This window comes from Paroedura picta, chromosome 16 (assembly GCF_049243985.1).
Source record: "Paroedura picta isolate Pp20150507F chromosome 16, Ppicta_v3.0, whole genome shotgun sequence".
Lineage (NCBI taxonomy): Eukaryota > Metazoa > Chordata > Lepidosauria > Squamata > Gekkonidae > Paroedura > Paroedura picta.
Window position 1 is genome coordinate 20594407 of NC_135384.1, and position 13329 is coordinate 20607735.

The 13329-nt window shown below is 43.6% G+C and overlaps 1 protein-coding gene across 1 annotated transcript in view; it reads left to right on the forward strand.

Moving 5' to 3' along the window:
* Nucleotides 1-5887, forward strand: part of COL1A1 (collagen type I alpha 1 chain) — a 46644-nt gene extending 40757 nt beyond the window's left edge. The window contains exons 46-51 of the mRNA XM_077315648.1: nt 86-139; nt 899-1006; nt 1112-1394; nt 1912-2102; nt 2726-2968; nt 3972-5887. Of these exons, the coding sequence (XP_077171763.1) occupies nt 86-139; nt 899-1006; nt 1112-1394; nt 1912-2102; nt 2726-2968; nt 3972-4118 (1026 nt within the window). The 3' untranslated portion in view covers nt 4119-5887. The remainder of the gene's footprint in view (nt 1-85; nt 140-898; nt 1007-1111; nt 1395-1911; nt 2103-2725; nt 2969-3971) is intronic.
* The last annotated feature ends 7442 nt before the right edge of the window (nt 5888-13329 follow it).

Sequence of the window (13329 nt, forward strand, 5' to 3'; positions counted from 1 at the left end):
CATTGATTTGAATGCCACAACAACTTTCCAATATGATAATCCAATGTGCCATTTGAATTAACTTTTCATTTCTTCTTACATTTAGGGTTCTCCCGGTGAACAAGGTCCTTCTGGTGCATCTGGCCCTGCTGGTCCCAGAGTAAGTATGATTGTTTTGCCACCTCAGTGGAGCCAATGTAAGTTTGCCAGATCCAGGTCAAGCCTCAAGAGCTCTTAGAATTACAACTAATCTCCAGGCTACAGAAATCAGTTACCCTGGAGAAGATTAGGAGAGTAAACCCACAGGGGTGGCCAAATTGTGGCTCTCCAGATATTCATGGACTACAATCCCCATGAATCCCTGCCAATTGGCCATGCTGGCAGGGGCTCATGGGAACTGTAGTCCATGAACATCTGGAGACCCACAATTTGGCCTCCCTCTATGGCATTCGCTGGCAGGGGCTTCTGGGAATTGTAGTCCATGGACATCTGGAGGGCCGCAGTTTAACTACCCCTGCTCTATGGCATAGAACTTTGCTGATAATACCTCCCCTCCCCAAGGCTCAAACTACCCAACTTCACCCCCAAATTTCCAAGAATGTCCTAGTCTGCAGTTCGCAACACTAGTAATAACTCAAAGATGAACCTATGGTAAAACTAAGCAGAGATACTACTACTGTTCTTGTTCAAAATAAGAGAAGTGGATTTTGGATCATTTCACTAAATACTGTGACTGGAGGGCTTTACCATCCGGGAAGATGTATTGGCCTCTGTGTCATGGCAATGCAGATTAGTGAAGCAGGGCTTGGAATCTTCCACCTCTCTATGAACTCCCATCGGCTCATAATAGTCTTGATTTTTTCACCATCCTATGCATAAACTCATATAACAATGCATTTGTGTCCTCTCTTCTTGACAGGGACCCCCTGGCTCTTCTGGTTCTGCTGGCAAAGATGGTCTGAATGGTCTCCCCGGTCCAATTGGTCCACCTGGTCCCCGTGGTCGTACTGGTGATGCTGGTCCTGCTGTAAGCATTCTATCTCATTCGGAGAGTCTCACAACTGTCATTTGTTGTGCAAAGGAGAATTCTGTTTCAACTTTTCTTTTTCTTCTTCTTCTTCTTCTGCCACAGGGTCCTCCTGGACCTCCTGGCCCACCTGGTCCCCCAGGCCCACCCAGCGGTGGCTTTGACTTCAGCTTCCTGCCCCAGCCTCCTCAGGAGAAAGCCCATGATGGTGGCCGTTACTACAGAGCTGATGATGCCAATGTGATGCGTGACCGTGACCTGGAAGTTGACACCACCCTCAAGAGCCTGACCCAGCAGATTGAGAACATCCGTAGCCCTGAGGGAACCCGGAAGAACCCAGCTCGTACTTGCCGTGACCTGAAGATGTGCCATGGAGACTGGAAGAGTGGTGAGTGCCAGCAAAGGGGCCAGAATTATGCTTCTGAGGTGCCAGATTTATGCTTCTTTTAATAATCCTCTCTACTTCTGGACCATTGTCTTGTGTTGCCAGTTTTTTTGCCAGTTCTTGAAGTTTTTGAATAAGGGGCCATAAAAGGAATTTTCCATTTGATCTAACTCACCAGTGATTCTGCTCCTGGAATCCTTCCAACAGGGGCTTGCTTGAATCATGTGGAATTATTATAGGTATATCTCAGCAATGTGGCCTTCATTTTGCATTTCCCAAGAAAACTGCAGAGAAGTGCCTGATCAGTCTTTCCTACCCTCAAAAATATATTGAGGTCAAAGTGGCACTGCTTGTGTCAGTCACCATTGTTTACAAAACATTACTTTGTTTTTGCTCTAGCATTCCTTAATATACTGTGAGCCCACATCGGTCTCTACCTTTTCGTTTGACCCACTTCCTTTTGCAGTGCGAGCTACCCAATTCCATTATTCATTTCCTCATCATCCTCATTTTTCAACAGGAGAATACTGGATTGACCCCAACCAAGGCTGCAACCTGGATGCCATCAAGGTCTACTGTAACATGGAGACTGGAGAGACATGTGTCTACCCAGCTCAGAACACCATCGCCCGTAAGAACTGGTACCTCAGCAAGAACCCCAAGGAGAAGAAACATGTCTGGTTTGGTGAAGCAATGACCGATGGCTTCCAGGTGAGACCAGGAACCAGTGAGAGAGGGAAGGTCAAGCTACAAATTATTTGGATTGGGACTACCAAATTTATACCATGAGCTAGGAATAGTGAGAATTCCTTCATGGTCAGGTTTATTCAGGTCCCTCTCCTGAGCTAGGATTAGTAGTTCCTTCAGCATTATGTGTCCATGCCACAAGCCAAAAAAAAAAAAAATGAGGTTGAGCTTGATACTCCAAAAGTCACTCCCAACTCCATGATTAACAGGAAGGCCATTCCTGTCCCGTCCTGCCCCCAAGACAAGATAGGCTAATATCCAAATGCTATATTAATTATCATAGTTTAATAGGAAGCTCCACTTGGTAGCTTATTACTCAGTCCTTTTCAAGAGGGGAAGAACATTTGGCCACCTCTCTCTCTGTGTCTCTTAAGATAATCTACTACTTATTGGACTCTGGCTTCCTAAGGAGATTAGTTAGGGCCGTGCCCAAGACCCGAGGTTTTCCTGTCCCCCATCACTAGCAGGGCACTCTGAGAATGGAGAGAAAGTTAAAGTTGAGTAGTAATAGCAAAGAGATTTCTAAAAGAAGTTGTTTTGAGGGGTGATGGCATAAGCACTAACAAACTTCTTCTTTCCTTTGGCAGTTTGAATATGGTGGTGAGGGATCCAATGCAGCTGATGTTGCCATCCAACTGACTTTCTTGCGCTTGATGTCCACTGAAGCCTCCCAGAACATCACCTACCACTGCAAGAACAGTGTGGCTTACATGGACCAACAGACCGGCAACCTGAAGAAGGCTTTACTCCTCCAAGGGTCCAATGAGATTGAAATCAGAGCAGAGGGCAACAGCCGCTTCACCTACGGAGTCACTGAGGATGGTTGCACGGTGAGTCTTGGGCCTTGAGTGAGATAGCCAGCCTGCACCAAGCCCAGGAGGGGCTAAAGGCTTTAAATACATACTTCGACAGGAATCTTAACATGGATTACACTGTTTTACTAGCACAAGGCTTCCCCCTTTTCTCTTTGTACCTTCTGCTAAGGCTTTTATACATATTACAGAAGTACAGTTGAAAGCTGGGAAAGGAATCAACATGTGGACAGACCAGGGACTGGTAAACCAGGGCTAGGCAGTTGTGAGTGAACTAGCAATGCTTGCAGGCTCCAGGCTCCAGTCCAGCTAATGAAATGTTGATGAGGAAACATGTCTCATGGCAGGTGTGCAAGACAGTGGTGTGCATGGAAACTGGGATGCCTTTAGTTAACCAAAAGGGATTCTCACGTGCCACAAACTACTTATCCATGAATGCAGTAGAATCTGTATAAAGTTTTCATTGTTTGGATCAGGGCCATTCATTATTTGATTTAATTTTCAAGCACATTCTGTGCTTTGATCCTAACCTAAGGAAGTTTTTAGAAGGCTACCATGCAATAATAAGACTTGACTAGGAGACCAGGTGGTTTATAAATCTAAAGAAATAAAATAAAAATAAAACCGTCAGGGCTGGAGGATTCTAAAAGACAGGGACATATGGACAAATTGTATTGTTCCCCTGCCCTTCTTCTAAGCCTGAGGGCCTGTGCTCTGTTCACATATCATATGGACCACAGCAGTGCCTCCAAACTCCTGCATTGGCCTTGCCTGTTTTCTTCTATGCTGTCCTTAATCCTCAGAATTCTTAATAGTGGAGTAATGTTGCTCCTTTTAGAAACATGGAGAATGTCTAAGTGCCAAAAGTAGAGTCAAGATGGAGAAGTGCCAAGAACATGGAACGACTGGTTTAGGAACACAGGTGCCCAAAGTGGGAGAGCTTAGACAGTAGGAGAGCCTTAAAAGTATGTTAGGCCTTATACAAAATTTTAATTCACTCTTGTTTTTCCTTCCTCTGCAGAGTCACACCGGCAGCTGGGGACAGACAGTCATTGAATACAAGACAACAAAAACTTCCCGGTTGCCCATCATTGATGTGGCTCCCATGGACGTTGGTGCCCCAGACCAGGAATTCGGCTTTGAGATTGGACCAGTCTGCTTCTTGTAAACCCCAAAGGAAACCTGACAGTTTAAAAAATAAAATAAAAAAACAGCCAAAAAAGAAGGAAATTTCACATGGACTTGAATTTGTGTCTTTTTCTATCCATCATCTCTAAAACTATTTTCGTTTCCGTTAAAAAAAAAACAAAAAGCATTAAACCAAAAAAATAAAAATAAATGACTTTTCAAAAATAATTAAGGAAGTGCATCCACTTGCTTGACTTTTTTTTTAAAAAAAATAAATCCCCGAAGACAGAATGGTTTGATTTTATCTTTTTTTAAATAAAACAAAAAATATCAAGTGATATCTTGGGACCACTATTTGCACATTCCAGAAATACATATATCAAGACCAAAAAAAATCAGTCCAATCCAAGCAACACCTGAAATCCAAGAACCCACTTTGAAAAATCTCTTGTTTCCAGCAACAACAACGCTGTGTTAGAATCTGTTCTACACAATCCTATTTAAAAATTCCCCCCTTAACCTGGAGTTGGAAAATAAATCCCCAAATTCCCTCACAGGCCAACTTTCTCTGCCGGTAACTTTATATAGGGAGTTTGGTGTATTTGTGTGTGTTTTTTTTAACAAGAAGCAATACCACTACGAAGAGTACATTTCAGCCATTTGAAATGTAATTTTTTCCCCCTGCTCTGTTGGCAATAGAAATTGATCAGAGTCCAAATACAGGTGTGACATTTAGTGGTTTCCAAAATAGGACCCTGTTTGGACAAAGGACAGGTAATAAAAACACCTGATTCTCTGAGAGTTCGGAGAATGTCTTTTGAAGTGAAATAGATAGGAGATGTGTTTATGAGCTACAAATGTTTTGTCGATAAACAACTGAAGGGGGAAAAATGACCAGTAATACCAGAAAGCAGAGAAAATATAATGTTAAATGTATATTATTGTTGTATGGACGGCTACCTCACCATTGTCATAGTCAAGTACTTTGGGGTAGTTTGGGGGTCTTTTTTTCAGTGCTAGCACCAGGTTGCATAAGGGGAAGGACAGTTGGGTTGGGTTCCAGGCTCAGATAAAGGTGCTAACTGTGTGTTTTATTTTTCTTTTTAGTCTGCTATGTTAACAATTTTCAGGTCCCATGGAATTTTTTTTTTTTCGAGGTGATGAAAAACCTACAGAGACCTCACCCTGAGTTTGCTAAGAGGGGCCGTTTGGTGCTATAGTACTAAGACTATTGCGAAGGGGAAAGCAAATTTGATGCCTTGCTGACCAAAAATACTTGTGAATTTTCAAAAGGTGCTATTTTTTTTTTAAACGAAGACAAAAATCCAGGATGGGAAAAAAAATCAAACATTGCTACAAGTAGGGATCAAGGTCTGAGCAATTTCTATCTTTCTGTTGTAAAGCAGGTGGATTCCCTTTTGGTTTCTCTTCTCCCCGTTCATCCAGTTCTTTCCCACTGCCATGGCTTTCTTTTTTGATCTCTCCCCATCTGCATCCAGCAACCTCTTGTGCCAAGTCTCTCTTGTTCTCCTGTGGTCCTCACTTGCTGCTGACATGCTCATTTTTTTCCCCAATCATCATTTTTCTCTGCTTCCCAACCTCACCCTCATCCTGCCCTTTTTTCCCCTCCTGTCTTTTGGTGGGTTTACAATTGGAGCAAACCTATCCCCCCTCTTGAACAAGAGGCAGTTGTTCTAGGGAGTGTGAGCGACCGAAGATTCTGTACCTATTTTGTATATGTATAATAATTTGAGATGTTTTTAATTATTTTGACTGCTGAAATAAAGCATGTGAAATGATCCAAATACACCGGTTGTTCCTCAGACTTTTCTGTCATGTAAGGCAGGTGGTCGGTTGGGGTGGGCTGGGGACAGGGAAGGGCTTCCTACACTTTATCAGGCTTGTCTACACTTCAAATGGAAGCCACTTGGAAAATACTGCGGGGTTAACGATTCCGATTAGGAATTTACAGAAACATGGTCTTGTAAGGCTGCTGAGGGTTTTCTTTTGAAGAGAAATCTAACTTCCGGTTAGGGCCGTGCATTTTTGCTTTTTAAAGAGTTGTGTCCGGGTTCCCAGGAACCAACTTGGGTACCCCACAGCCTCAAAGCAGGTAGAGGGAATGTTTTCTGTTGTATTTAAGAGGAGGAGAACCCACAGTGAGTTCCTGCTGCAGTGAAGAAGAACCTCCCTGCTTTCCCCCACAAGTGATTCTTCTGTGGCAGAACAATGCTGGGGGAGTCGACTTGCTGCTCCACATGGAGTATTCTGTGTACCAGGAGCAGCGAAAGCAGGGAAATAATTCTCCCACACACAGGAAAATGGCTCCCTCCCACCATGGCAAAAATAGCTCTCCTTTTCAAAAAAAAAAAAGGTATTCCCCACAGCTGCTATGTAGGTGAGACAAATCTGAGTTGAAACCAAACCCTTTAAAAACCCAAACATGAAATCTGGCCCTAAGGGAGATTTGGAGAGAAGTTATGGCAGTCAAAACCAGTTTTAAATTTGCAATGTAGACAAGCCCTAGAAGCTGAAAGAAGTCCAAGAAAGGCTATCTTGTAATGACCCTTCTCATTGTGCATGGTTACCTTGTCTCCTTTTCACTCTCTTCTATCCCCTTTCCTCTCCTCTTCTACTACTGGCCCATTCCCCCCCCCCTCCCAAGTCCTCCCTCTCCCTATGACACGACCACTTGCAGGCCTGCCACTTTTTAAAATTGATCCTTTTCCTGTGCCATTCATTCAGAAGTGAAGTGGTGTTGCATTTCCCATCGTTTGCCTTTTCTTGCCAAGACAATCCTCACCTGCTAAATTTCCATGCACTCCCACTGCTGCCAGGGACCAAGAGCAGAAGTGAAAAGATTGGCAAATTCAGCAGCAACTAATCGTTTTATCAATTTTAACCTTCTATGCTCTAAATGTTTCAGTGCTTTTATTTTCTCCACATGGATTCCCTACTGCTGCATGTTAGCTGCAAGGAACACACACACACACACACACACCCCGCAAGAAGGTTGTGGAGGCGGAAGACAACAAAATACATCTACTTGATCACTTGGTTATGTAGAATGGTAGTTATTTTTAATACTGACTGGTCCAAGAATGAAAAAAGCATTGCAAAAGCTTTAAACTCACCCAGATAGTGATGAAAAGAGTCCTTCACGAGGCTCCTGTCACAAGCAAAAAACGTCTTGGGAATATTCCACCATTAAAAAAGCGATGAGGAATTCTTTTTCAAAAAGTATTTGCTTCTTTCTCCTTAGTTCTCTCTTGATCCCTCACATCCCACGTATCCTGTGTGTCCCAGAAAATACAATATTTCTCCCAACGGAGCGTGTATTTATTCCAGAAATTAAAGCCACCTTCCCCTCAAAACATGGTAAATACACAATTTCCATACGTGTAGAGGGGACGACCCAACTTCATTGCCCACTAGGTTACGCTTGCTTCATTTCTAAGAAGAGAGAACCTGGGACTCATACTGCCAGCAAGAGAAAAAATATGCACTTTTCTGTATTATTCCTTCAAATTATATGGAAAACAAGCCAGCATACAAATCAAATCTTAGGCTCTGGCCTTCAAAAGCTGTGGCCTCAAGGAATTAGTTTCTTTCCTCTCTTCTTAATATCCCACAATATCGGTCTCCAAAGATCTTTCTTTCACCCCAATCTCCAATGTTCTTTCTTCCCTGGATTTATTTATCCTCTTTTTCAGTTCTCCACGTCTTCCACCTCCTTTTCCACCGTATCTCATACCAAGTTCATCCCCCTTCTTGCTTCTTGCTCTCTCAACTCTTTGCAGATGGTTGAGAAATGGGCTGAACTTTCTTCTCCGTTTTGCTTTCTTACCAGATGTTTTCAGAAAGGGAGGAGAGAAATCCAAAGCGAGAGATGGCATCCTCTCCGTCACTGTGCCAAGAAAGCCAGACAGAGTTCAATGGCCCTTATTCAGGAGTTAGCTAGAAAGCCTCTGCCTCAAAGGGTGCTTTGTAAATGAGAAATGTATACCGGAGACATCACAAGCAGCAAATATTTGCCTGTTCCTAAGAAGCCTGGTTGAGAAGGGGCAAAACACAGCTGCTGCGCCGGCTGTTGCTCCTGAATACGTCAGGTTGTTTGGAAACGAAACGTTGGACTTACCTGAAGTTTTCTTCTCTTCAGTGGGACAAAGTTAGCTCACGCTTCCAGTTGCTCCAAACAAATTAGTATGACTCTCCAGATGAGAGTGGGCTGTCACTTACAGGTGTAGAATACACAGAAGAACAATGTGGTGGAATAACTGGAGGACTTTGGCCCACTCAAGAGAAGAAACCTTCCGGTAAGTCCAATGTTTAATTCTCCTCCGGTGGGGGAAGTCCTCCAAAACTGGTTATATAACCAAGCTAAGACAGGATGGACACAGTAATGACTTCAGCACTGTGCTCATTCCAACTCCCATTGGAGGACTTGTCTCCCAAAAGCAGTCTCAATGGAGTTCTGGTGAATTATTATGAAATGTCTAAACAAGAAGAAAAGGAAAACCAGATTGCTGATCTACCCATGTCCTTGGTAGGATTTCTGTTTCTGTTTCTGAATGCAGCTGAAGTCGCTGCTGCCCCAGTAAGATGGGCTACAACCCTTACAGGTTATCTCAAACACAAGTGCCATACATTTTCTTGATGCAAAGTCTGATCCAGATAGTCACTGCAGCCTTGGAGAGTTTGCAGGCAGGGGCTCATGGGAATTGTCGTCCATGGACATCTGGAGGGCCACAGTTTGCCCACCCCTGGTTTAAATAATTTGTCACTGTCAAGTATATATGGGGAATCCTCCAAACAACCAACATAATCTCTTACTGCCAAGTAGGAATCAGGACAAAGAAAACCTCACCAGAAGTTCGAACTGTTGGTTAAATTGCAAAACTGTCTTTACCGTCAGAGACGACCCGTCAGCCAAAGATGTGTGGACAGAAGAAAGTTTTCAAGCTGGTGACGGCAAAAACTTTATTCAAACAATACAAGCAAACATACATCTTTTTTCTATTTTTATATGGTCTGCATGAGGACATGATATATTCTTACTTTGTTACAGTTCAGTGATGAAATTAAAACGAAAACGAGGCTATTGTACCTAGGAACTCATAGAATAATTCTATGAAATATAAGCAAAATGCGTTCCTAGGTACAATAGCCTCGTTTTCGTTTTAACTTCATCAGTGAACTGTAACAAAGTAAGAATATATCATGTCCTCATGCAGACCATATAAAAACAGAAAAAATGTATACATTTTAAAGTTTCTATCTACCTTTTCCAATGTAATGTGGTAATTTTTAAAGTTGGTTTCCACAAGGATACTAACAAAAATAATCTTCAGCAACCTCTATATGAAAACAGATATATACATTTAACACCTTTGAGGCATTTCTGAATTGTCACAAGGTAACTTGTTTGCGCCAAAACATAATGTTGACAATTTTTGCCCCCAGGAATCCTGGGTGTAAACTGCACAGAGTTTTTATTCCAATCCCAGATCGATTCAGTCCCTGCCCTCTACACAGAATGCGATTTCCATTTGGATTTGGGGCGATTTAAATTTTCCTTCTGCAGCAACAAGTATTGATCCGGAGTGACCCTACTTTTATTGTGCGATATCTTAGAGTGCTTTTAACCCTCAATATTTTTCAAATCCGGATTGGGAAAGCAAGCTCCGTGGTAGAGAACCTCTGATTGGCCACACCTGGTCATGTGACAAGCTTGCCTTAAAGGAGAAGCCCTAATTTCTCTCAACTTCTGTCGGTCCTGGATTTTTTCTCCCTTTTCTTCCTTTTTCGATCCTCTCTCTCCCCCCCACCCTCCAAGAAAATAAAGAGGCTCCCTGCTTGGCTCCTCTCCCCCCCCCCTTCAAGAAAAGAAAGAAAGAGGCTTGGCTACCCCCCCCCCACTTCTGAGCCTCCCTAACCACATGCAGAACACTTTCCTGTTTCAATGGGGAGGTGGGGGAAGAGGAAGACCCGAGTTCGAAGCGATCTGAATTCAACAGGATTGACAATGGAATAAACAAAGTAAGTGCAGACTCTGCCCAGGTGACAAATGAATCCCTATCTCAGCAAATTCCCAGTTCAAATAGTGTGTCCCTGTTTCTGACGCTGTTAGTTTAACCAAGTCCATATCCACCATCCCATGCAAAAAAGGTGTCAGTCTAATTACTTTTACACATCTCCTGCACCCTGACCAACACGTTGCTTATTGTTTTGGTGGAAATAATGCAAGGTGTTGGATCCAGCAGCTGCCCTGCCCTCATATCTAAACACAAACCTCTTCAATGTCCTTGAAACAAGTCCATGATTGGTCTTCCTCACCTGCTCTAAATCCTCTTAAAAAATCCAGTCGCTGATGGGCCTCTCCACTTGTCAACACCTTTGAGACAGAGCCAATTCACCTTCTGAATCCCTAAACATGCTAAGCTTTTTAGCCCAGGATATTGGCCTCTGGAACTCTGGAACTCTGGAAGCAACAGAGGCCTTCACTTTGCTGAAATCATTTACTAGTATTATCCTGAACTCTAAACTTCCTTAGCATAAAAAATAAAACAACCTGATTTTTAAAAGATTTGAGTACACTCAGGGCTGTAATTCCAGTTCCGGAGCATTAATGTCTCTCCCAGGGATCCTTTTACATGTGCCAGCCACTCTTTGCAGTTCAGAGGGCGCCCTCCTGCCTCGGCTGGCCCCAGCAGCTCCAAGCAGTTCCCTTCCAGGGTTTTCTTGCAGGGGAATCTGTTTCTTTGGGGGTGGGTTGCCTTGTCACTTGGCAGGCTGTGGTGGAAGCGGAACATGCTGCCGCCAGAGCATTGCCTTTCCTTTTTCTCCTGTTGCGCTTTGTGCCTGTGTGTGTGAATGTATTATGATTATGATTATTTTTAGATTTATTTCCCGCCTCTCCCGACAGGCTCGAGGCGGGTCACAACAACCAACCCCATTAAAATTCCCATTAAAACATCAAACTACTAACAGGACGGCTAAAAATCCCATCCCTCCCCCAATGATCAAAGAGGTGAAGAGGAAAGGATGTAGTAAAATAGATTACGCAGAGTTAACTGAAACCTGATTAGGAGTGGAGGGAAAGAAGTAAGCTTGTACAATGTGCACAGTGGAACAAATTCAATTACTGCTGCTAATTTAGCTGCTTTATATTGTACAACAAATTATATAGTCTTCCAGTGCCTCTAATCCCAAACTTGTTTACTGGGAGAGCCCAAGAGATGGTCTGCTTTCATGTTAGAAATTAAGAACTTGCAATCTGTTTGATGGAAAATGGATTTTAAGAAATAAGAAAATCCTCTTGAAATGTTGGAACATCATTGTGGAAGGAGAATGAGAGAGGTTGCATGATCGTGTTCCCAAAAAGGACCAGGTGTATGCTAAAGGTGTATTTTTAAAGAGCACTTTGAGGTTTTGAGATTCCATATCTGTAAGATATAATGCATTTGGTTTATTAGGGTCCATTCCGCAGAAGTCTTACAAATGGTAAACGCTACAAATTTGACATTCTGCATGACGTCGCACACAATCTGCAACACTCCTGCAACACTAGTGCTAAAATCGCTTCATTGTAGCGATTTCCGGGGAATCCAAAATAGTGGATTCACCCTCAGAAAATTGCTACACTCCTGCCAACAACCTGCAACACTAGCGAAAAAGACCTGTGCATTCTCAATGTTGCGGTTGCAACAAAGTCCCTCCCCCTGGCTCTCTCCTCCGAACTTCCGGTGAAGCGATCGCCATTTCCCCCCCCCCCCTCATAGCGAGCAGGGAAAGCAATGAACCAGCGAGGCTTGATTCACCCAGCAAGGCTTCTCCAGCTACAGTCCCTCCACAGAAGTGCTTTAAAGCTCCCCTAAGTCCCCAAGCACAACACAGCTCCCTGTTTGCCAGTTCCCTTTAATTTCGGCCGAAAATCGCGCCCGTGCGGGGGGAGGGATTTTTTTTTTCACTCAGGGGAGTGTGGTAACCATGACTCACCAGCTCACACGCCAGCTAGATGGGTCTCTATGTTAGGAAGAATCGAGGCATATTCGTTGAAACGTGTGTGTGTGTGTGTTTTTAAAACCTGTGCTTAAAGGGAAAGGGGCTTTTCAGGAGCATGATAACAACCGCCCATTGGCTGTTCGTTTGATTGACAGCCAGGGGCGGGATCAAGCACAGAAAAAAAATCGCTTCCTTTCTAGCGATTCCTGCAAGACCGGAAACCTGTGGGGAACAAATGAAACACTACTGGATTCCACTACAAATGCAGGTATGCGGAATGCTGAGATTCCACTATTTAAAATACCGTTATTGCTTTGTGAAAGCAATTGGCAACATTGGTCCTTGTGCGGAATGGGCCTAAATGCTGCTGAAAACAGCCACACCACAGTTCCAGAGATCTGGAGGCAGGGACGAGGGCTCTGATGATGTCATAGGCACCAGCCAATAAGCACTGAAACAGCTGCAGGCACATATAGGAAAACAGCCTTTGTCACCTTTGAAGGAGGAGGAATCAGGTTTTCTCAGGTTCGGCTTGAAGTGGGCTGCAAAACCTGCCAAACCAATGTGCTTGGAGCTGAGACAAGAGGACAGAAGACTTGAATCTCGCATTGTGGACATAACAGCTATCGTAAGTGCTCTCCGTGTCTGCAGGCAGATTTGCATCTGCTTGAATGGAAAGGCAATCAAAGGAACATGCTGCGTTTGTTTGGGCTGTGCGCTGGGCTGCAGAATGGCCGTGGCGTTCTTGACAGGTTTTGGGTTCTTTGTGTTTGGCTGGCAAGTGGAAGAAACTGCCTTTCTGCCCAGACTGAAGAAAGGGAGTCCCTTCTTGGGAAGGAGGAGGATCCTAGGAACAGAAGATGTTTTGCCCACTCCTCTAACCAATTATCAAGATCTCAGATTTGTGGGATAGATGGTCATGGATTCTTTCCAGCAGTGCAAATTTCTGACTTAAGACTTCTATTTTTAAAAATTATTTAACCACCGATGGACAGTTCACATCCAGTTGGGGTTTGGCTTTAGTTTTTATTATGACAGGTGTGTTTGTGTGTGTGTGTGTGTGTGTGTGTGTGAGAGAGAGAGAGAGAGAGAGAGAGACTAATTTGTGTGCTTGAAGACTGCTCTCTGCATGTCCAAGTCAACACAAACAATACGTCAAATTGTCCCCCTTTTCAGTCCAACTCTAATGAGCGGCTCTTTGAAACATGGAATGATGCCCGAATATATATTTTCTGTTACGTAACTGA